General features: G+C 55.2%; 1 protein-coding gene across 8 annotated transcripts in view; it reads left to right on the top strand.

Moving 5' to 3' along the window:
• KIT (KIT proto-oncogene, receptor tyrosine kinase) overlaps positions 1 to 22,911 on the top strand; it is a 62,647-nt gene extending 39,736 nt beyond the window's left edge. For 2 of the 8 annotated variants that reach the window (XM_058667300.1, XM_058667298.1), the window contains exons 8-21: positions 8,502 to 8,616; positions 9,957 to 10,141; positions 11,211 to 11,317; positions 11,539 to 11,665; positions 11,923 to 12,027; positions 12,113 to 12,223; positions 13,879 to 14,029; positions 15,708 to 15,796; positions 16,722 to 16,849; positions 17,750 to 17,872; positions 21,388 to 21,499; positions 21,593 to 21,692; positions 21,858 to 21,963; positions 22,558 to 22,911. In XM_058667300.1, coding sequence (XP_058523283.1) covers positions 8,502 to 8,616; positions 9,957 to 10,141; positions 11,211 to 11,317; positions 11,539 to 11,665; positions 11,923 to 12,027; positions 12,113 to 12,223; positions 13,879 to 14,029; positions 15,708 to 15,796; positions 16,722 to 16,849; positions 17,750 to 17,872; positions 21,388 to 21,499; positions 21,593 to 21,692; positions 21,858 to 21,963; positions 22,558 to 22,686 — 1,688 coding nt within the window. In that variant the 3' untranslated portion in view covers positions 22,687 to 22,911. Of the gene's footprint in view, positions 1 to 8,501; positions 8,617 to 9,956; positions 10,154 to 11,210; positions 11,318 to 11,538; positions 11,666 to 11,922; positions 12,028 to 12,112; positions 12,224 to 13,878; positions 14,030 to 15,704; positions 15,797 to 16,721; positions 16,850 to 17,749; positions 17,873 to 21,387; positions 21,500 to 21,592; positions 21,693 to 21,857; positions 21,964 to 22,557 lie in introns of all 8 variants that reach the window. The other 6 variants (XM_058667297.1, XM_058667296.1, XM_058667295.1 and 3 more) reach the window with 3 other exon arrangements.
• Positions 22,912 to 23,573: the final 662 nt, after the last annotated feature.

Here is a 23,573-nt window from a genome sequence, read left to right as displayed (position 1 = left end):
ACACACACACACACACACACACACACACACACAGTGAACTGGTTCAAAACAGGGCATAGGCTTGCGGCAGGCAAACTACCGTCAGCGACTCTGCTGCGTGAGTGCTTGCTAGATTCAGCATTAAGACACCGCTGGTAAATCCTTGATCTGGGAAGGATACGTGGTTTAAAAATCCACACGTTCCAGAAATCCCAGGTGTAGAGTATGGTGAGTGGGGTGGGAGGGGAGCTGGGGGTAGGGGTGGAAATGGTGGTTTTACTTCCAAAACCATACCCTGACACTGGCTGTAGAGACGACAGTTAAGGAGGTGACCCTTCAGGCTTGAAGGTGCTGACGCCGCCTGGCATGACGCCCCGGGGTCCATTCCAAGGGCCCAAGGGCCCCAAGGGGGCTCTGACCACCCTCGGCTGCAGGAAGCTCATCTTCTGCCTGGGGCTTGCAGTGGAGTCCAGGGGAGTCTCCATGAAAAAGCAAAGCCAAAATTTAGAAAGCCCAAGCTGGTGAGTCTTTGCATTGTCACAGTGGTTCATGGAGTTGCTGATCCACGGTGTGTGTGTCCAGGAAGGAAGTGCTCAATTGTAATAGGCCTGGGGTTCTTGAGGGGAGAAGACTGGCTTGCTTTCCCGGCCAGTGGAAACTGGGAAGAGAACAGAGTTCCGAAACCCACGAACACAACTCTCAGAGGTTCCCCGAGTGGACGTGCTGCTCTCCCAACCCCTTGGGGATGCCAGGGCAAAGGAGCCCCAAGGTCCTATGGTAACCCAAGCTACTTGGTTAAGAATTTGTGGTCCCCGTGGTTGCATGCAAAGTCACAGGCTAAGGTCAGTCCCAGATCTAGGGCAACTGCCAGGCCAACTGTGTGCTTTAACCCCATGGGGGCCATTCAGGGTTTTCCCCACTCCATCCGTTATTCCTTGCCATAAACCATGATCTCTGCCATGAGCTTCGGTTGCAATCAGTTAAGTCAATATTGGGTAAGTGTGTCTTGGCTCCTGATTTCAAGTAACCTTACATGAATGCTAATCCATATAATCACAGAAAGAAATGATTGATGTGATGTGTCATGTGCTCAATCAGAGCTTGGCAATGGTTTTTCCAAGATCTAGTAACCTTTAAAGTGATAGTACTTCAAAACCTTTTCTGATAGCATTTCCAAAAATAGGTAGCAAACTGTGTTCAGGGGTGCTCAGGTTTTTTAAGTATTTACATGAAAAAGCTAAGTTGCAGATGAAGAGGGAAAGTCAGAGATCTTGCACCTGCAGGTTCATTCCTGGACTGGTGCAGCGGCCATGGTTGGACAGGCTGAAGCCAGGAGCCTCATGGCGCCTCCCCAAGCACTTGGGTCATCTTCTACCCTTTTTCCTGGGTGGAGCAGGCAGGATTTGAACCTGCATACGTAGGCTATGCTGGCATTGAGGGCATGGCTTTCTTCTCTCCAGAGTTAGAGTTGTTCCCTCGTGTCCAGCCTCAGGTAGTTCAATAGGAGCACCGTGGTCATTGGGTGCTGGCGGCTGGGAGACTCCCGGGGGACCTACGGGGTGTGGCTTCCCTGCTATGGCTGGGCCTCAGGGAATGACAAGGGGGTCCCAGAGCAGCTCCGAAGAGTGTCCGCTGCCTCTCCGGGGTTTGGTAAAGAAATGTTTTCTGCACATCTCTTGTGTCATTACGGCAGTTACTTACAGATGCTACCACACCCCCAGATCAGCCCAAGGTGTGGCGTCACCCAGCATAGGTCAGAATCTCGCTCTCTTGATGGGAGTGTGCTGCTTTGGCCCTGCTGACGAGGTCTCAGCTGCCGTTTGTGCTTTCGACGTGTGTCGTCACAGCGCATTTTAGGTACAGGTGGCTGCCGTGGTCCTAGGGGTGAGGGACCGAGCCACAGAGTGGCACGCACATGGGAGCAAGGGGCCATCTCACTGGGTAGGTGACTGGACTGCCTGCCAGCCATCTGGGCCATCTACCTGGCCAGGTTATCCAGGCTGAAGCCATTCTGCAAGCGTGCTCCAACCCCCTGGGGCCCTGCCTCTTAATGCGGAGTCTGCGAGAGCCCCAGAGGAGCTGCTAGTGCCTCGGGTTTTGGAAGTTGGAAATGCTTTAGTTTTTTCTATTTTACTTCTGAAAACTAGCAGGATCTCTCTGACAGCAGTCATCCCAGCCAACCTTGTGTTTCAGGGCTGCGGGTCCAAAGACTGCCACTTGCCCATTTGATCTGTTTTGATGGGAGAGGTGTTTTGTTTTTTTTTTTAATTGCCCTTCCTCCAGTTGAGCAGAATGTAGTCTTCTATGTTAAATCATTGGAATTTCTAAGCATTAAATGATTACTGGGTATAATTCCCTTTCTGTTTCATTGATTGGCCATGGAGTTTCTATTAATCTCCCCACAGTAAAAATGACTGACTGGGTTTGTGCCACTGTGTGTGTGTGAGTGTGTGTGTGAACATATACATATATACATATGCTTTTAAAAGTGATGTCTTTTTTGCTGTATAATGCTAGGAAATGGATAGAAGAACTTAAAGATATATTTAAGCAACAACAAAAAGCACATGTTTCAACAACAAACAGTTTGTTTTGAAATTTGAGAGAGAGGTGCTCCTACCTGCTGATCCTCTCTGGGACGGCCCGGCCATCTAGGTGAAGGCTGGACCAGAGCCGGAAGGCAGAGCAGTCCAGCTCCCGGATGGGTGGCAGGAACCCGTGTGCTTGAGGCAATACTCCCACCCCAGGGTCTGCCTTGACCGGAAGCTGAAGGCAGGAGCCAGACCTGGGCTTGAACCCAGGCGCTCCGATACATGGACCAGAGCAAAATGCTTAATTTGACATTTTACTTGAATGTTTCCAAAAGATTTATTTATTTGAAAGGCAGAGGGATGGAGAAAGAAAGGTGGCAGGGACGGAGAGGAGAGGGAGGAAGTGAACGTCTCCCACCCAGAGGTTCACTCCCTGAGTAACCATACCGGGCAGGGCTGGGCCAGGCGGAACCAGGATCCCAGGCACGTTAGCAGGAAGCTGGACCGGAAGCAGAGCAGCAAGGACACAAAGTGGCACTCTTGCTAGGGGGATTTCGGCTGCCAGTGTCACCCGTAGTGCCAAGTCAGCTCCATTGCTTGCATTTATTAACTATTGGTAATAGCCTTTATTATGCAGATCCTTCCAGACAATGGGAATGCCCCTCCCCCCTGCATGTGAGGTCTAGAACTTCACCACCTTGTTTCCCACAGTGCTGTATGGCAGATCCATTTTGAATGCTTTCCTGTGCTGAAAAAGCATTTTTCTCCCAGCCCATTCCGGCTTAGCAGTGGTCGGGTCTCCTAATTTCCTTAGGTCACAGCTGATGAGGGTTTGAGACATGGCGCAGTGAGCCGAGACCCTGAAATGATGTGACTGCATTCACAAAGAAACCTGTCAGCCGAGCGTTCAAGTTTGTAATTATCTCGTTGAGTCTCTGAGTAAGTGACCTTGCCTCGGTGCCAGGGAACTCCCAAGGTCATCCTCTGTGGTAGTCGTTCACACGCTGGCATCTGTGTCCCCAGCGCTGTGATGGGAGATGGCCAGTGGGGTGGCCTGGAGACACCTGTGTCCAGCGGAGGTGTCGGCCCTGTCCGTGTTACCTTCCCTGCGATGTCTGGGTTTGAACTGTTTTTACTTTCTCTTCCTAAACTCAGAGTGCGGGCTCTTACTGCACTGACTCTGTAGAGAAGAATCTCTGCTGGGAGACAGGGGGCTGGGGAAGGGTCGGCATCCTGCACCCCACCCGCGGGGTGCTGCCCGGCGCTCCCCTCCCTCCTGGAAGCCTGTAGCACAGGTGGCTCTTGGCAGCTCTCTCACAGCTCGGCTTGCACATCTGACACCCAGGTCGGTCATGAGGCCAGACTGAGGGCGTGCCCACACTGTGCGGGTCTGGAGCCCTTGGCTGTCCATCTGGGTGGTCTGGCTGGTCTGCACACTGTGTGTGTGTGTGCTGTGTCTTTGCACATCCCACCACACCCCCTGGCTCATGCCACTCTGTGGCACAACCTGCAATTCTGTGGAAATTTCAGGTAAGCCAGGATTAGATGCGTCGTTTTTCCTGTGGGCCTTGGGTCAGTGCCATTCTCTGCTTTTTAAATCACGTGGCAGAATCCGTTGGCTGCTTTCATGGGGCCACAGGCCTGTGCTGGTCCTCACCCCACCCACCTGGTGGAGGTGCGCTGTCTGCAGGCATAGCCATGGCTTCTCAACTTCATCTCTCTCATTTGTCTTTTCCTTGAGATGGAGGGTCCTGCCCTCTGCCAACTCCCCACATGCCCACATGGACACTGAAGCTCCAAGCCAGGGACTGAATCCTACGTCTCCTACGCAGGTGGCAGGGACCTAACTCTGGGCCATGCCTGCTGCCTCCAAGGGCGGTGCACTAGCCAGAAACTGGGATCAGGAGCAGAACCTGGACTTGAACCCAGGCAGTTAATGTAGGAAGCTGATGTCCGCCCCATGGCGAGCCTGGTGGATGACAGCCCATGCCAGCTCGTGGACCAAAATTCAGACCTCAGCCTGTGTTCCATGACTCACAAGCTAAGACAGTAAAAAAAAAAAGTTGATTAAGAAATGAAGGGATTCCGGAACACATGGGAATAGGAAACTGGACTGTCAGCAGAGTGCGGGGGAGGCAGCCGGCGCCCGTTGCTCACATGCCAAGTGTGCGTGTAGGGGATTTGTCTCAGTGCAGCCTGCCTTTAATAAGGAGAGGCCAACACGAGTTATTGTCATGTTGCCTTCTCAGCTGATTTTAATTCCTTTATTAAACGGGAGTGTTAGGCTCATGCAGCTTGAAACCGGAGCGGGGACACATTACTGGGGGACCCAGCCAGGACCAGCAACCCCGAAGCCCCTCCTCCAGGCCCCTCTCCGTTCAGTGCAGATCTGGGCTGGGTCCTCTGTCCCACCCTACAGTGTGTGGGCAAGGGAGGGGCTGTTCCCAGGACGACCCTTCCCGAACAACTCTAACTGCCAGCCCTGTTCTCTTGCATTCATTTTGTTCTTGCCTTCCATGTGGGCCTGGGGTGGTGAGAGGCAGTGTCCCCAGTGTGTGCCCTGAAGTCATGGCGTGTTGAGTGCTGGGCTGGGAGCCTGGAGGTACCAGGACAGTGTGAGGTCTCCCGCACCCCAGCACTGCCAGAGGTGATGTCCAGCGTCCACACCTGTGGGGCTGATCGTCAGCTGCCACTCAGGAGGAGGGCGGGAGATATCACTGGCCACACTGCTTGCCTCGGAGGGCCTGGCAGTCCGTGGCTCTGCGTCAGCCAGCAGTCACACGCAGTCCTGTATCTTTAAAAACACGATGTATGTTCAGTGTCGCAAATGGTGTGCTGACACGCTGCAAGGGCGCCAGATTAGCATTTTGAGGATTAGATTTCCCCCCACGCTCATTCTTTATGCATTAAACATTTTCCTAATGCGACTCGCTGGGCACTGCTGGTGTCACTGTGCCTTCAGGAAGGGTCTCCCAGCACCTAGAAGTCCGTGCTGGCAGGGCTGCGCTGGGAGGAACAGGCGCCAGGGGGAGGGGTCCGGAATTGGGGGCGGTGCTTGCAGGTGCCAGCTTTCCAGGCCTTCTGCAGTGTCCCATCCCCCATTGCTCCATTCTAGCCCTTGGAGAGGTCGGGTCAGCTCCTGTGCTCACGGCAGCTCTGCACTGGGGACCCAGGGCTGGGACTTCTTTCCTGTGTGATTCTCACATCGTCAGGAAGCCTGGGGCTCTCCAAGACCTAGCAGGACCAAAGCTGCTCAGCACGCCTCGGGTTCTGACCCACCTGGGTAGCCGGCACACAGAGCGAGCGGCCAGGTGGCTGTGGAAGTGCTACCAGGTGTCATGCTGGAAGGGTTGGCTCTCACAGCACCTGTGACCGAAGCTAAACGCGCCCGATTATGTAACTCTGAGCTGTTCCAATTTTTTAATTAAAAAACGCTTTGTGGGCTTGATTTGGGCTCTGTGTTCATTATAATGTAAAATTAGGAAAATAAGTTGAAAGAATAAAACGGAACTCCATGTAACCCTGCTGGCCGGCCACAACAGCTGCTCCATTTTTCTGTCGAGTTACTGCTTCGTTGGACTGAGTCGCGTGTGGCATCATGGGTGTCAGGAAGTGCGAGTGACAGTGCCCGTCTGCGTCCCATTTGATCCCCTTTCTGTTGTCTCTGTGCTGTCTGTCTGTACTCCTCCCTCTTGGCAGTCTGAGCATTCAAAGAATCTCGGACTAGCACCGTGGCGTAGCAGGTAAAGCCACTGTCTGCTGCAGCATCTCCCGGGCGCCAGTTCCTGTCCCAGCTGCTCCAGTTGTGGTCCCAGCTCCTTGCTAATTAGCCTGGGAAAAGCAGCAGAAGATGGCCCAAGTGCTTGGTCCCCAGCCACTTACCTGGAAGACCTGGATAAGGTTCCTGGCTTCCACCTGGCCGCAGTGGCCATCTGAGGGGTGATCTAGCAAATGGAAAATCTCTCCAACTGTACCATTCACATAAATAAAATCCTAGAAAAAGGATCTTCTGGGAAGGCCTACCTGGAGGTCCTTATCCTGTGGCCTTCTATTGTGATAATGGGTGGCAGAAATGCCCCCACCCCACAAAGTCCCTTTAGGCTGCCCTCCCAGGTCCCTGCATGCATCCTGAATGTGACTGTCTGCCGCGGGTCCACCCGGGCCTCAGTCACAGAGGGCGATGTCAGCCAGTGCAATGTGAGGAAGGGTGAGTGTGATGGAGGAGGCCTTGCTGCGATCTGGCCCCATGGTGACAGGCTCATTAAGGCTGTAGGAAGTGGAAGCTGGGCTGGCTTAGAAAAGGAGGTGACCTTTCAGTGGGGGCCAGAGGACGCAGCCCAGGGCACGCAGCATCCTGTGGAGGTCTGCCGTCTTCTCGCGCTGTGTCCCACTTCCCGCCTGTTCACTCGCACGGTTGCCCAGGGATAATTAAGCGAAGCCTGCCAGATGGATTCCTTCGCGAGAGATGGCTCGTCTCCTCGCTCTGTGAGGCTGGCACTGGGTCTGGATTCTTAAGGCTGCCGCTACCTTGACATTGCTTTGGAGAGTGGTCGGCATGGGCACATGTGTGGCGCATGTGCACGCGAGCGAGCCTAGCACCTGCCTGTCCACAGGGCCAGGCTGCGTGGCGGGTGCCATGCACTGGGAAGCTCTGACCCCAGCCAGCCTCCCTTCAGACTTGCTCCCTGCACATGATGGACGTGGTCCTCCCGGGGCAGCAGAATGAGACACAGGTGCATCATCTCACCGCCTTCCAGAAGCAGTTTTTGGGTGAGGGGCTGGCCAAGCTAGAGTAGACTCCCTCATCCCAGCTTTGAGTTCCCAGCTTCCTGCTGAGCTGCGCCTGGGAGGTAGCAGGTGGGCTCCCTGCCGGCCTTGGGGGAGATCTTGATGGGGGTCCAGGTTCCTGGCTCTGACCCTGCCTGGTCACAGGAAGCACAGTTGATGGGTGACGCTCTGCCTCTCAAATTGTAATTGGTTATATGGATGGTCCTTGAGGGCTTAGAGAGCGACAAGTGCAGGCACCGTGTGCACGGCAGGCCTGAGTCAGAGGCGTGTAAGCAGATCGGTGACAGCGGTGAAGTCGCACTCACTGTGATTAGTCTGTCTCATGAGATAGCTGTGTTACCATCCATCTTGTGTACCCGAACAAGCAGACTTCAGCAGAAAGATCCTGAACCGCGGCCAAGGGCAGGGGGCAGGCAGACCTGGGGGCTGGCCCTCAGCTCTGCCCCCCTGACCCCCACTTATCACAAGTATGGCCTGCAGCAGCTCTGTGGTTTGGTCCGGCCTCCCGCCCTTCCAGCAGGTAGCCAGGGCAACTGGAAGCTTCTAGCACATTGCCTGGATATGCAAGTGCCACTTCACCTGGTGATGCATAGACTTGGAGATCCCTGAACATTCGTGGATGATGGGGGTAACAGATGTGTGCCAGGAGAGAATCTGGGGCCCAGTTCCCTGGCCCTGTTTTGTGTTTGAAATACAGATTGAGAGTTAACAGGCTGCCTGGAGTTTTGCATTTTAGCTGCTCTGTAAACGCTGGAGCCACTGGCATTTACAAAGAGAAGGTCTTCCTCCCCACTTATCTATTGCAGGGCCCACTGTGCCTTAAGCCTCGTGGTGGGTGTGGTGGGGTTAGGGGTCTTGCTGAGAAATGGCCTTTGGGTCCCCTCTCCCCAGAAGCAGACCTGCGGGGTGGAGCCCTGCAGCCCCTGCCTCAGCCCCCCCCCATCACCAGCAGGGTTCAGTTCTCACACTCCTTACCTGGGGTTGCTGTAGGAGTGAGTGGAGCCTGCACTTACCCGGGCAGCTGGACCTGCACCCCTGCCTCTTGGCATCTTGCACACCCAGCATTCCGGGTTCTCCCTTTGCAGCAGCAAGCGTCCAGTGGGGGTACTTCTGCAGCCTCCAGAAGGCTGCACGCTTGGAGCGCAGAGTGGCTGAGGTCTCCCAGCAGCAGCCTGGCAAATGTCGTCTTCTCTCTTTCCGCAGCAAAACCCAAAATCCTGACTTCCAGCAGGCTGGTGAACGGCGTGCTGCAGTGCGTGGCGGCAGGTTTTCCGGAGCCCACCATCGAGTGGTACTTCTGCCTGGGCGCCGAGCAGAGGTGAGATGCTTCTTTCTGGCGCCACTTCAAATGCGGGTGGGAAGGACTGCCATTCAGTGGAAATTCAAACACATTTTCAGATTCCCCCCCCCCAAAAAAGGCTTGTTTTGATGATTTTTCTCTCTCTTTCCATGTGCCTTTTCAGAGAGGGGATAATGGCCATGTTTTCCTCGGTAGACATTAATTTTGTTTGCTGCAAAATGATTACTGAACGACTTTGGTCTGTTTTGGGGTGGTTATCTTTTTGGATTTATCATGCAATTTCTAGCCCGCAGGTAGATAAAGCAATTTTCCAGGATGGAGTAATTAGATTTCCACTCTATACACAGGAGGTAATGTGTGTGGGAGATGCGCCTGTCACTGTCGTGAACAGAATTACCTCAGGAGTTAATTGCCGAGGTAGCACAAACTCCAGAGCGCATAATTATGCCATATGTATGGCGTCTGTGGACTGCGGGGGCTGTGCCAAGGGGTCTCCCTAATGAGGTGCCGGCCCCTAAGTAGGGAGCAGCTGGCACTGTGTGCCAGAGACCCCGCGTCAGTTGAGAACCCGCACGGCACGGCTCAGCTTGGCGCGGCTGTGGTCTCTGTGTGTGCTCAGGCTTGCTGAGCGCAGGTGCCTCATGGAAGACACAGCTGGGGATGCTCATGTCCCTCTGCGTTGTGATGGGGTGGACTTTCAGGGGGAGTGGGAACAGGATGTCTGGCGGCTCAGCTGCACACCTTGGCACCCCAGTCTCTGCGTTACAGGCTTGCCTTCTGGCAGATGGGGATGGACGAAGGAGGAGCTAACCAGCTGGCAGTGCAGGGCCATGAGATGGACTGGTCCTCCCAGGCACTGTGAGCTCATTCTTGGGGTTCCAGCCTGGCTCTTGGGGTACCAGCAGGCAGGCTTTGAACTGCAGGCCTGCAGTGTTCAGGCTTTCTGTGTCTTCCCTGACCCACTCTTCATGACTCTCCTAGTTGCCTTCCCACCCATTCCCACATCTGTTTGATGTTGTGTGAGCTGGGATGATTGGTAGCTGTGTGAGGCCATTCACTCCTGGCTCCCAGTGGTTTACTCCTTGCCTCCAAGATGGGGGTTACTGCCTGGCTGTCCGGCTGTGGGACCCGAGCCTCGGGGCATGCACAGAGCGGGGCAGCCACGGACACAGCCATGGACACACTCAGTGTGGGAGGCCTGCCCACATTCCGCTCCTCCCCTTCTCTCTGGCCCTCTACCATCACCTACCCACCTGTTGGAGAATGTCCATGCTGTGGGGCACCCTGCCCTGCCCTGCCCGCTACCTCCTGCAGGCACCTCACTGAGCGCTGACCGGGTGGCTCTGCTTGACCTGCAGGTGCTCCGCGCCTGTGTGGCCAGTGGATGTACAGGTCCAGAACACGACGGGGCCGCCGCCCCTGGTGAAGTCCGTGGTCCAGAGCTCTGTGGATTCGAGCGCCTTCAAGCACAACGGCACGGTCGAGTGTAGGGCTTACAACGACGTGGGCGAGAGCTCGGCTTATTTTAACTTTGCGCTTAAAGGTAACAACAAAGGTATATTTCTTTTTAATCCAATCTAAGGGGGATGGTTTTGTGAGCCCATGCCACCTACTCCTACCCTGGCCGTGTGATGTGTGGTAACACCCATGCTCATACCGTATTGCCAGCCAGCTGTGCTAACCCGCTAATGGAGCTGGCGTGTGTACTTGACTAACGTCACCATGCGTTGTGTAAGCTGACGTGTGTGCGTGCTTGTGTGAACCTGTTCATGTGGGAGGTTGTGTATTTTTGCCGCTGGCCCCATCAGAAGGGCACAGAAAGCCCACAGGGTGACACGGTTACCTTGTACCCAAGCATAAGTCACCCAATTAAAGCGTCAGTTCAGTTCAGTTATCAGTTGCTTAAGGGGGTCGCAGGAACACGTTGGTGGACTGACTGGTGAGGCTGTTAGGAAACGGTTTCTTTTTGAGTTAGAAAGTGAGGTCTCCCATGTGCTGGTTGACTTTCCAAGTGGCTGCAATGGCCAGAGCTGGGCTGCCCTGAAGCCAGGAACCAGGTGTTTCTTCAGTGTCTCCCATGTGGTTGCAGGGACCCAAGTACTTGGGCCATCCTCCACTGCTTTCTCAGACCATAGCATGAAGCTAGATCAGAAATAGAGCGCCGGAACTCGAACTGGTGCTCATATTGAATGCCAGCGCTGGAGGTCGAGGATTAGCCATGTGCCACCACCCAACTCCCAAGTCTCATGCTCTTCTAAGAACGGGAGTGTGGACAAATGAGGAATTGGGTGCAGAGTTGGAGGATGGGGAAGCTGGGTGCCCAGACAGGGCACAGGGTTTGGTTTTGTCGGTTGGTGGAGTCAAGTGCCAGGAAGTTTTTTCAGAGTGAGTAACAAGAAGAAAGACACTTAAGTGGTCCCAAAGCATGGGTTTCCCAGACAGGACAATGGGAGGTGCTAAGGGCCAAGCAGGCTGCGGGGACCAAGGGTAGGTCACTGCCAAGGCCAGGGCCTGTCCCGCCATGGATGGTCCCACAGGGCAGGTCTGTCTGTGGGTGGCCGGGACCCCTCCTGTGGGAGCGTGCTACGTTTCCATTTCTCTCACCCCCTTAGAGCAGATCCAGGAGCACACTCTGTTCACGCCCCTGCTGGTGGGCTTCGTGGTCACGGCCATCATCATGTGCATTATCGTCATGGTCCTTGCCTACAAGTACTTGCAGGTGAGCGGCCACCTGGGCCCTGCTGGAGGGGGTGCTGCCCGGGCCGGCCACCTGGGTCCTGCTGGAGGGGGTGCTGCCCGGGCCAACTGCCTGGGTCCTGCTGGAGGGGGTGCTGCCTGAGCCCTGCTGGAGGGGGTGCTGCCTGGGCCCGCCAGCCAGGCCCTGCCCTGGGGCTGGCCGACCAGTCAGCATGCTCACCCTCTCTACCCATCTCCCCATAGAAGCCTAAGTATGAGGTGCAGTGGAAGGTGGTGGAGGAAGTCAATGGCAACAACTACGTGTACATCGACCCCACGCAGCTCCCCTACGACCACAAATGGGAGTTCCCCAGGAGCAGGCTGAGCTTCGGTCAGTGGGACCCCGGGGGACTTTCCGGGCCACCTTTCTGGGTGCACTTCACAGCAACTTTAGGGAACTAGGGTGGCTTCCGTGCTCTCCACCCACCTGTACTCACCAGTGTTTCCTGTGAGAGCGTGCAGAGCATGATTGGTTGGTTCGGGAAGATAGGTGCATGTCCGTGATGGCCACCTTGGCCTTGAGGTTGTGGCAAGAGGCCATGAGTCCTGCGCATCTCCACCGCTGACCCTGTGCCATTGCTTCTACAGGGAAGACCCTCGGGGCGGGCGCCTTCGGGAAGGTGGTGGAGGCCACGGCCTATGGCCTGATTAAGTCGGACGCTGCCATGACTGTCGCCGTGAAGATGCTCAAACGTGAGTATCTGCACGCTGCTGGCTGGGAGAGGGGAGGGTTTGCCAGGGGCAGTTTTTGCCGCTAGCAGCTGCTTTCCTGTTCCAGCGAGCGCCCATCTGACCGAGCGGGAAGCCCTCATGTCCGAGCTCAAGGTCCTGAGTTACCTGGGCAACCACGTGAACATCGTAAACCTGCTGGGTGCCTGCACCGTGGGAGGTAAGGCCATGTCCACCCTGGCCAGGACATCCGAGGGGTAAAGAGGCACCTTGCCCAGGGCTCAGTCAGGCTGGGTATGAGTTATCACTCAGGCGATTTTAAGCAGAGTCTTGGTCCCACTAGCTGCATGGTGTTGTACTAGCTGTCCCTGACAGCATACATGTTGGTGATTCTAGGAGCCACATCACCAGAAGGTGACCCCATCAGGCATGCACGCACTTCAGAAGGCTAGTGGGAAAGGGAATTAAAGATGAGATGATTTGAGTGGAAACTTATTTATTTGAAGGAGTTGTAGAGAGAGGAGAGATGGACATCTTCCCATCTTGCTTATTCGTTTCCTAGGGGCCACGAAGATCTGAGCTGAGCCAGGCAGGGGCCAGGAGCATCATCTGGGTCTCCCTGTGGGTATCAGGAGCTTAAGCACTAGGGTCTCTCTGTGCTTTCCTCTGGTTGCAATAGCAGGGAGCTGGGCTGCAAGTGGAGCAGCCAGGACTGGGCCCGGTGCCCATCTGGGATGCCAGAATCAGAGCCTGTGACTTTATCTGCCAAGCCAGGACACCAGGCTGAAAAAAGCAATTCATACGTTCAGGGAGTCTTTAAAAATTTTGTGGAAATTGCACGTTGAGAAAAGGATGCATGAATTTTAAGGTTTCCATCTCAAAGAGAAGCTATTTCGTTCTTCTGCAAGCACCCTTGTGTGTGACATCAGTAGCAGTAGTTTCTTTTTTAAGACATTTAAAAAAATTTATTTGAAAGGGAGAATGACAGAGGAGGGGGGCCACTTTGCAAATGCCTGCTACAACCAGGGCTATTCCAGGCCAAACCAAGAGCCAGGAATCTCCTCTGGGTCTGCCATGCGTGCCAGAGAACCAGGTCTCGGGCCATCCTCTGCTGCCCCCCAGGCACCTTAGCAAAGGTTGGCTTAACCCTTGCGCCACAAGACCAGTCCCAGTAGTGATATCTCGGCCAGCGGGAAGGCTCTGTCTTACCTGGCAGGCTTCACGTGTTGGGCCCGTGTTGGATCACTGGAGTGCATGCCATCGTTTTAAACGGGCCCCTAAGTTCCCAGCTCTCAGATCAGCATGGATGGGGGCAGATGCTTTGCTTGTGCAGATAGCTGGCAGCCTCAGTGGAAGGCCCATCCAGAAAGTCTGCAGCAGGCGGGGGTCTGCAGGAAGAGAGGAGTGTTGGGGAGGGGCTGCTGCTCCTGCAGGTGCAGCGAAACCCACAGTAACGTCCAGGGACAGCGGTAGGGTGAGGCCCTGGGCGAGGCTCTGAACAAGCCCTGTAGACATTGTCTCGCCCCATCAGGAGAGCTGCCACCACATGAGTTAGCTGCGTGGGAAGGATTTTCTCCCCCAGCAGAGGTGTTGGGAGCCCAGCTCAAGGCAGGTGGGCCACTCCCAGCTGCCGTGTCCTGCTGCTTCTGTCTCCTGCAGTGTGGCCTTCTTCAGAGGACGCGAGCTCTCCTGCTCGTGCTCAGTGGACCCTGGAGGGCGGGGGAGCCTGAGGTCAGCACAAGTCCCCAAGCGCGAGCCTCACGTAGGCCTTTGTGGGACCTGGAGGCTGCCATGGAGGCTGGTGCTGGCTGCCGTGGACACCCCTTTGGGTGAGCCGTGGCATAGCTCACCCTGCCTTCTCTCCCATGTTTGCAGGGCCCACTCTGGTCATTACAGAATACTGTTGCTATGGTGATCTTCTGAATTTTTTGCGGAGAAAGCGCGATTCGTTTATCTGCTCGAAGCAGGAAGATCCTGTGGAAGCCGCCCTGTATAAGAACCTCCTGAATTCGAAGGAGTCCTCCTGGTAAGGCTGATTTCCATAAACAGGCAGCAGTTCGTGGGGTCAGGGAGACCCATCATCAAGGCCGATTCTTTAGAAAATGAACTGAGGTGTGAAATCAAGATGATGAAGTTATTCAAATGTTGATGAGCATTTTAGAGCACTCACAGTGTTTGAAAGATGCAAGGCATGTTAACTTTAGGTGTGGCCTGATGCTTTTAGTTTTAGTCTGTCTCCGGGCCTGTGTGGCTTCTAGCCCCGTTTCTCCAAGCATGGCTCGGTTCTGCTGCGCACCTGTATGTTAACCGCCTCTCTCTGGGGATGCTGCTTACAGGGGAGCCAGGTCGGTGGGAATCTCCCCTCTCCCCGACTCATCCGCATGCACTCTGGCCCCTACCTTGAGCTCACCAGGTGGTAAAAAGGCATCGGTCACCAAGCACATTGTCAAAGACTGCACCTGCCCGCCATGTCTTCCTTGCCAGTGACATCCGTGTTTGGGTGATGGGTGAAGAGTGCTGAACTGGCAGCAGAACGGGCCTGGACTCCTGTGCGTGCTTACCTCCCAGAGACACCGGCCGTGGGGATTCATGGTGCAACACCTTAAGTGGTCCGTGTGAGCTATGAGCATCAGGTCCCCATGGACATGCCATTGGCATCACTGTTGGCCCTTTTCCTCTTCAAGCTGTTTTTGGTAGTTCTGGTCGGCGTTTGAAGCCCCAACCAGAGGGTCCTTTTTTATTGGTTTATTTTAACCTTGCAAACATGCCAGTTGCTGATCCAGCACAAGTCCTTGGTTGGCAGAATGAACCACACTCGTCCTTCCTTCTGAAACCCTGCCCTGTGCCGACGGGGGTGCTTCCGCGAAGAAGGCCTGGGAAAGGAGTGCCAAGCAGCGTCTACTTTGCTGCGTAACCGGAAGTCCACACGCAGGTGGGATCTTCTCGAAGAGCATGGGAAGTTGTGTCCTGAGCACACGAGGGTTTTGGACATTATTTTTATACCACAAGAGACACACTGCTGGGTTGCATTTCCTGCTGCACTTTGCGACATGCCCTCCTCCTATTTTTCTTTTTTAAACTCTTTGAAATAATGGCCTCGATTGTTCCATCCCGGGCAACACTCTTCGCCTTGGGATCCCATCTGGGGGTTGGAAGCGCACCACGTTCCGAGGGAGATCGTTGTCATGGTGTTTCTATGCTAATCAGAAGCAGGAAGTACTAGAAATCTTGAAGAGCCTCCAGCCAAATGGTGCGGATTCAAGAGGTCCAGATGGCTCAGCAAACCATCCAAATGATTGGTGTTTATCTGAACTGCACACGGGTTTTTCAAACCGTCTCCCGTCAGTTCCCGCACGTCAAGGAGCCCTGCCTTTCCCCCCCGCCACAGGGCCGGAAGCTCTTCGTTTGGTGTGGTTTGTTTAGAGTTTGATGTGTCTTTTTTCTCTCCCTGTTTCCTGTTACAATCTACCATGTCAGGAGACAGGACATGGAAGGGTCAACACATCCCTGGAACTTGGACCCTGCTGTTGTGTACCCAGAGCTCGAATCTTCCAGAATTAGGTCTTCAAGTTCTTGGTTCAAATCATGTGTTGCTTGCTTTAAGTGAAGTCCATTTGTTCCGTAGCAGAGCTGGTGGGAGCTGGGTGTGGCCCCCACGTGACCCCAACCCTCAAGTTGTGACCCCATGTGTGTCTTCTCAGCAGTGACAGCACCAACGAGTACATGGACATGAAACCTGGCGTCTCCTACGTCATCCCCACCACAGCAGACAAAAGGAGAAGCACTAGAATTGGTGGGTACCTCGGGGGTCGGAGACCCGCCTGCGGTGGGAGAGGGCTCCCGACTGCAGCCTCCTGCTCACGCAGCCCGGGAGGAGGCAGGGACCAGCCTATTGCCGGAGAGGGTGCCCCACTCTAGCCGCCTCCTCACGCACCCTGGGAGCAGGCAGCCACGGCTCAAGCCACTGGCTCCCTGCCTTCCACAGGGACCGTGTGACTGGGGGCCTGGGGTGTGTTTGGCTTGGGCTCAGCCCTGCTGAGCCTTTGAGAATACTTGAGGAGTAAACCAGCCTTTGGGCACTGCCCTCCACCCCCATATTTCTCTTTCCCTCGCCAATAAGTCAACGGCTTGTGAAAAATGAAAGTGGTGTCATTACACCTCAGACCTCACTGTGGTCGTAGCTGACAGCATTCCTAGTTACTGAGTGATTCTTGGCGCTTGAGTCACCTAGGCAGGGCTGGTGGTGAGAGGCGGGTGGTGTCACAACTGGGTGTTTGAGGTCAGAACGTGTGTGCACACACACATCTGCTAGATTGTCTCCGTGTAAGCCTGTGTGTGATCAGACATGTCAAGCGTGAGTGCACAAGATGCGGGCGTTCACGCGCAGTGTCTCCCGTGAGGACCATGTGGCCCAGCCCTGGATCCTTGATTGCTGCCTGCCACAGCACCCAGGACACAGGCCTGTGAGAGCACATGAGGTCATTCATTAATCTGGTATTCAGGACAGTCCACCAGTGGTAGGGACCCTGCTTTGGGTCTGGGCCATGTGTGTTACCTGCCAATGTCATTCATGGGCCCTGTGAGATCACCAGTTTGCTAGTCAGCCTGTGTGGGTGTCACAGATGTTCCTTACCCACCCCCAGACCGAGGTGTGGTGGTGCCTGATCCTACCTTGTAGGTTTTGAATTACCAAAGAAAGCCTTCTCTGTCCCCAACAGGCTCCTACGTAGAGCGGGATGTGAGTCCCGCCGTCATGGACGACGACGAGCTGGCCCTGGACCTGGAGGATTTGCTGAGCTTCTCGTACCAGGTGGCCAGGGGCATGGCTTTCCTGGCCTCCAAGAATGTAAGTGGGCCAGCGATTGTGGTCAGAATCCTGCCCGCCATTCCAGGATGGAGCGTTCCAGAAGCAGCTTTGGCATACAATACAGCAACCAAAACCGGGAGTTCGGGCTCTTCTGGTTCCTGCTGCGCTCTGGAATTCCTGCTGTAATCTCCTGATGATAGAGTGTGAAGCTGAGCTGCCCGTGAATATTCTTTCCTGTGCCTTGAATCCATTTAGAACCCGGGCTTTCACTCCCAGGGAGTGGCGAGCTCACCCCTTGCCCTTCCTCCTGGGGAAGTCGCAGCCCACCAGGCCCAAGCTTGGCTTGTCAGGCGCCAGGAAAGAAGGGGTCAGGGAGGATAATGATGGTTTGGGGAAGAGAAGGGCAGAGGAAGCGGGGAGCTTCCCCCAGCCAGTGAGCTGAGTGGAGAGCAGGAGTTGGAGAAGCCTCCCCTCAGCATCACCCGTGACATTTCCCAACAATTACCAAACTAAAGGAGGAGACAGGGTGACTGAAATAAAGACCTTCTGCCTCGCATCCTCAGGAGATGGCAAACTCAAGGTTGCAGAGTCACTTTAGGAACTCTTGGAAAAGCTGTGGAAGGTGGTGCAAGCCAGTGGGCATGCAGCCCCGAGCACGGGCCAGGGCAGCTATGGGCAGTGTGCTTCCTGGGAGTGAAGGCAGCCCGAGAGGACTAGAGGTACTCATCCGGAGCAGCCTGGGAAGTGAGGCTGCCAGCCCCAGCCCTGAGCTTCCCAAACTCTTGGGATACTTTGGGGGCTTGCTTTTGGGCAGGTGCTTTCCACGCAAAACAGGAGTGTTGGATCTGTAGGCTATCCGTGGTGCTCCGGTGTGCGAAAGAGCCTCATTAGAAGTGAATATGAATTTCCCTGGTTTTCTCTCCCCGCCAATCCTAACAGTGCATCCACAGAGACTTGGCAGCCAGGAACATCCTTCTGACCCACGGTCGGATCACCAAGATCTGTGATTTCGGTCTAGCCAGAGACATCAAGAATGATTCCAATTATGTGGTGAAAGGAAACGTGAGTACCCCATTTTTAATAAGAAGGAGTTGGTTAGGACTTGCCTAATTCTTGCAATGCAAATCCTGTCTTGAGATAGTCCGCCCTAGAGCAGTCAAATGAAGTGTACTTCAGGAAGAATTTACATCGGCTGCTAAACATCGTTGCGATGTTAACATCTGATAATAGAACTCCTAATTCTAATTGTGTAGTGCCGGGGCGTGTAAAGGAAACAGAAATAGCCTTAATTTTCATTATAGCTTGGGAATAGCAATGAACTTGATTTTTGCTCAAGTGTAACAAATGTAGACCCGAAGGTCACAGTGGGAGAATGTTTTTAAGATTGACATACTCAGTGGGAAAGATCACCAGCCGAGTTCTCATTCAGAGTGAGCTGGCTGAAGGGGGGACTGTGAAGTTTTGTTCAGAGCGCTCTAGTCCAGGTAGCCTCACAACCAAGCCAGGCCCCCGGGTGCTTGTCCTCCTCTCGTTAACAGTTGGAGTCTTTTCATGATGTTTGTTCATCCTGAGGTCCAGTTACTTACAGGAAGCTGCAGTCAGAGCTCTGGCTCCCATGGCTGTGCCCTGTTGGTGTGGAAGTCCCACTGGAGGGAGTGATGTGTGCTGCATACACATGGCTGTCCTCCCAGGCCCATTGTACAGTCTGGGTTTTATTTCCGGGGGGTGGAGTTCTGCTTATCCCCCCAGTATGCCAGCTGTGTGTGGGCTCTACCAGCTGTACCGGCTGTGGATGCTGTCAGGATGCTGCTGAGCGTATCTCCTGGCCCAAGCATGCAGTTCTGCTAAGGCCCCCTGGAGCTCACATCTGTACTACAAGCCTCACCCCAGCTGGTGCAACACAGACAAGAATCGGTCCCTGAGTGTCACCAGAGGCCAGTGGGGGAGAGGGCAGGGCTGGGCTTGCCTACAAAACTCCTGTTGGAAATCAAAGTCATTGTGGCGTGGCTTTCCACTGTTGCTTTGTGAGTTGTTGGTTAGTTGGTCACTTATCTAGTTGGTTAGTGACGTTTGGTCAGTTGGTGTGGTTAGTGACAGTTGGTTAATTGGTTAGTGACTGTTGGGAAATTGGTCAGTTAGTATGGTAAGAATTGGTTAGTTGGTCAGTTGGCTAGTGACTATTGGGTAGTTGGTCAGTTGGTGACAGTTGGGTAGTGGCTTGGGTAGTTGGCTAGTCAGTTGGTTAGTGACAGAATAGCCCGTTAGTGATGGTTAGTTGGTTAGTGACAGTCAATTGGTCAGTGACTGTTGGGTAGTTGGTTAGTGAGTGGTTACTGGTTGGTATTAATGCGGATGGCATCCTGATTGTGAATTCTGGCTCAAGTCATTGAACCCAATAATCACAGACATTGCTTTCATTGAGGTACTGGGTAGGGAGACTTCACAGATTTAAGACCAGCTCTCGTGATGTGATTGCCCCAGACAGTGTGTCCTGGCTGCCTGAGGTCTCTGCACATCTTTCCCTGGGGCTGGGCTCTGCGTCCTTCCTCTTGCTGAGACCCCTTCCGGAATCCGGTGAAGTCTGTGGGCTCCTGGTCAGAATGCTGTGTGTGTGTGAGAGAAGCATGAAGGGTTACCAAGAGAAACAGTCATGTCCAAGTCTGGTGATCAAAATCTTAAAACGCAGATGTGTGAGGAAGTGATCCATGTGGTTCTGGAAGCTGCTGTGGGAACAGGTGTCCTGTGGATGTTGAGAGATCTGTGTCCTGGGTGTGCACTCTGGCTTCACCTGAACCCTTGGGGGAGAGCTGTCGTGGCCGAGTCAGGGTTGCCGGTCTGGGTTGGGCGCCCAGCCCCAGCTGTGCAGGCATTTAGGGAGTGGGCTGGGAGGCGGGCTCCCTTTTCCTCAAGTACAAAGCATTCCTTTTAATTTAAAATGAAAAAGCAAAACCTGTACGGTTGGGCAATAGCTGCTCTCGCCAGAGTAGGGATATGGAGAAATGTTTATTGGCGGCAGAGCCACAGGTTCTGGTGTTCCAGTTTATGCCTTCATTTGTAGTTCAAGTTCGTGCTAGACTGCACTTTGGGAAAACGGATGCGTTGTCCCCCTCTCACTCAAGTTCCAAGGCCTCTGTATCCAAGAGGCTAGCAGCCGCCTCAGCTGTAGCACAAGACCCAGGGAAGGCTGTTGGGGAGGGTTCGTTCACAACAGGCAGAGAGGCCAGACAGAGGTCTTCCCCCTGCTGCTGAATGCCATGGCTGCGGTGAGGTCCAGCCAGATCCGGCAGGTCAGAGACCCACGTCCTCGCCGTCCCCGCAGCCTCCCGGGCTGTGCATGGGCCTCAAGCTGTGGCACGCTGCTGTGGCACGCCGTGGCTCTCCAGCGTGCACAAAGGCCTGATTCTGCAATGACTAAATCGTGTTTCAAGTGAGAAACCACCGCCTCCCGGTTACGTGGGTTACGAGGAGGATTAGAGTAGCTCTCTGTGGTAGCTGAGTACCGAGCAGCTGGCAGGTTGTCTAAGAGAGTGGTGGTGGCTCCTGAGGCTTGCCTTCACCGAGGCGACCGGAGGGAAGCCCCTCCACGTAGCGGGCAGCTGATGTGGGGGCTGTGTGTGCAGTGGGGAGCTAGCCGCCCTCTCCATTTATCCTGTAAAACGACTCATGGAAGTCCAAGCATTTTTTTTTTTAAGATTTTACCTTTCATTAGAAAGGCAGATAATACAGAGAGAAGGAGAGACAGAAAGATCCTCCGTCCACTGGCCCACTCCAAGGGGCTGCAACGGACAGAGCTGAGCCAGTCTGGAGCCAGCAGCCGGATGCCAGGTGCCAGGCACCTTCTCTGAGTCCCCCACGTGGGCACAGGATCCCAAGGCCTTGGGCCATCCTCCACTGCCTTCCCAGGCCACAAGCTGGGAGCTGGAAGGGGAGAGGGACAGCTGAGACATGAACCAGCATCCACCAGAGGATGCAGGGAGAGGATTTAGGCACCAGGCTGTCACGCCAGGCCCTCCACTGGACTTGACCAGTCACACATAGGTGGACTTACTGCATGGAAAGTGAGTGAGCGTTTTGTCTGTGTGAGACAGAAAACCCAGAATAAAGTCAAACACAGCCTGGAATCATGGCCTGAGTTAGCACTTCCCCAGGGAGCGTCAGGACGAGTTCCTTGTGCCTCTTCTGGGGTCCCGGATGATGGCTGGCTGTCACCAGCCATCACCCCCCAGGAGGCAGGCAGGGGGCATCCACTGGCTCCCAAAGCTGCCCCACAACTCGGCTGTGTCATGTGCCCACAGGTGGCTGCTGTGGAGACCATGTTTCTGTTACTGCAGAGTGAGAGGGGGCTGCTTGGCCAGGGCCAGGGGCCCGAACGCACAGCTGGCTGCCCCCACCTTCTGTGCTCTCCCTTCTCAAGCTGTGTGGACTCAGCATCCCCTGGGGGTGCACGGTTGGCGATCATGTAGGTGAAAGGGCTTGGAGAAGGTGGTTCCAGAAGCTTACGTGGAGGGAGGCCGAGTGTCTGTAGATTGGGAGCTTGGTAGTTGAGGGGGCATCTGCGTGTTGTCCCTCCACTGTAGGCCCGGCTGCCCGTGAAGTGGATGGCCCCAGAAAGCATCTTCAACTGCGTGTACACGTTTGAAAGTGACGTGTGGTCCTATGGCATCTTCCTGTGGGAGCTGTTCTCCTTAGGTGATGGCCCTCGCCCAGGGTGGGTGGGCCAGGTGGGCGCTGGGAGCCTGAGTCCCCCTGACTGATGCCAGCTACCTGCTCTCTGTGCCTCAGGCAGCAGCCCCTACCCGGGAATGCCTGTGGACTCCAAGTTCTACAAGATGATTAAAGAAGGCTTCCGTATGCTGAGCCCCGAACACGCCCCTGCTGAGATGTAAGCACCCCCGGGAAAGCCGTGCCCCTCTCCTGGCACTGTGCCCCATCTCCCCTAGCCGTAAAGGACAGGGAGTCTCCCTTGCCCTGCGTCTGGTCCCGTGGCCCTGAGCATGACGCCGCAGCTCTCACCTGTGGTGGTGAAGGCCCCGCCCCATCCCGGCAGGTATGACATCATGAAGACCTGCTGGGACGCCGACCCTCTGAAGAGGCCGACCTTCAAGCAGATCGTCCAGCTCATGGAGACGCAGATTTCCGACAGTACCCATCATGTGAGTGGCCTGCATGCAGGCGGCCTGGGACTGTGGCGGGAGGGTCCCCTTCTTAGGTGACTGTGGGGAGGCCTGACCCTGGCCCCTCCTCTCTCATTGGTTGGGCTTTCTGGGGTGGCGGTGGGGGTGGGGCAGGGAGAGCCCCAGGAACCTGCCCACCCTGAGCCAGGAGGGCTGTGCAGTGAGCAGGGGGCAGGTGCAGGAGCCGTTCATCCTGTGGAGGACATAGCTCGGTGCTGCAGGGGGTGGGCCTTCTGCTCAGGCAGAAGGGGAAGGGGGAGGGGCCGTCCAACTTGTGGGTATCCTGTCTTGAGATCTGGGGGGACAAGACCAGAAATCTGTCATTTCTGTTCCTGCTCCTGATGGAGGGAGAGGATCTATTCCAGGCTCGGGGCTTTTGCGCTTGCTGCTTTTTCTTCTTTGCTGGGCCGGCCCGGGTGTGGCCGGCTTGTCTTGAGCCTGGGAACCAGGGGTCAGGCAAAGGCGGAGTTTGCTTCTCCGGGTCCCTGGGATGTGCTCCCACCCTCCCAACGCCCAGGAGGTACGCCCTCTGCTGCCGTGTCTTGACACCACTGTGGGCTTGTTCCCATGCAGGTATACTCCAACATAGCCAACTGCAGCCCCAAGCCAGCGCACGCCGCACTGGAGCACTCTGTGCGTGTCAACTCTGTAGGGAGCAGCGCGTCCTCCACGCAGCCGCTGCTGGTGCACGAAGATGCTTGAGTGGCCTCGGAGGACTGTGCCCCCATGCCCGTCCCTGAACCCTGTCTCCAGGAGCACACTTTAGTGGCTGATGAGGTCACTCTGCCCCATCCCCCACCCCGGCCCCCGGCCCCTTGCATAGGTTCGAGCTGTACATATTATTCCCGGGCGCAGAGGGAGCCCAGCACCGTGGCACTGGCTCAGTGCCCCAGCAGTCCTTTTCCAAGACTTCCCCAGTTCTGTTTGAGTTAGCTCGATGGGTAGTTGAGTGGAGTAGGTCCCAGTGGTCACTGTCCTGCAGCCCTCCTGCGGCAGCCTGTGCACCTGGGAGAGCTTCCCAGTCTGGAAGCAGCCTTTGCGTGCGAGGCTGCCCGTGGATTTGGCTTCTGTTCTGTTCTGTTTTCCCATGTAGGAATGGATCAAGAACCGCGTGTGTTTCAAGGAAACAGTTCATAGCTTTTGTTTTAAGAGAGAAAAAATTTACCCTGCCAGCAAGCATAGTTACTAGAAGTCTCCCTGTTTTTGCCAGTGAACCTGTTCGCTTTGTCCAAAGCGAGCCCACCGGCTCCTGCTGGCTGCATTTGATGTTGCTGGCAGAAGCCGTTGGCCATGGGCCTTCCACTGCTGCGAGCAAGCAGTGCCACCTCCGTGTGGCCTTCGGACAGGGCAGGAAGCACAAGTCACAGGAAGGTCCTGGACGCCGGGCCAGTATCTGTATATATGTGTGTGTGTGTGTGTGTGTGTGTGTGCGCGCGCGCACGCGCGCGTGTAGGGCTGTGTGCGTGTGCACAGGCTTGCCCTGAGTCCCGTGGGGGTCGGTCCTGCTGCTGCCGTTCTTGGTGTGCCCATGGGAGCAGCTCGCCCAGCTCCTGCGGGAGGCACACTCCACAGGCCATCCCCATCCCCAC

This window comes from Ochotona princeps, chromosome 7, assembly GCF_030435755.1.
Source record: "Ochotona princeps isolate mOchPri1 chromosome 7, mOchPri1.hap1, whole genome shotgun sequence".
NCBI classification, from domain to species: domain Eukaryota; kingdom Metazoa; phylum Chordata; class Mammalia; order Lagomorpha; family Ochotonidae; genus Ochotona; species Ochotona princeps.
This window is presented reverse-complemented; position numbering and strand designations above follow the sequence as displayed.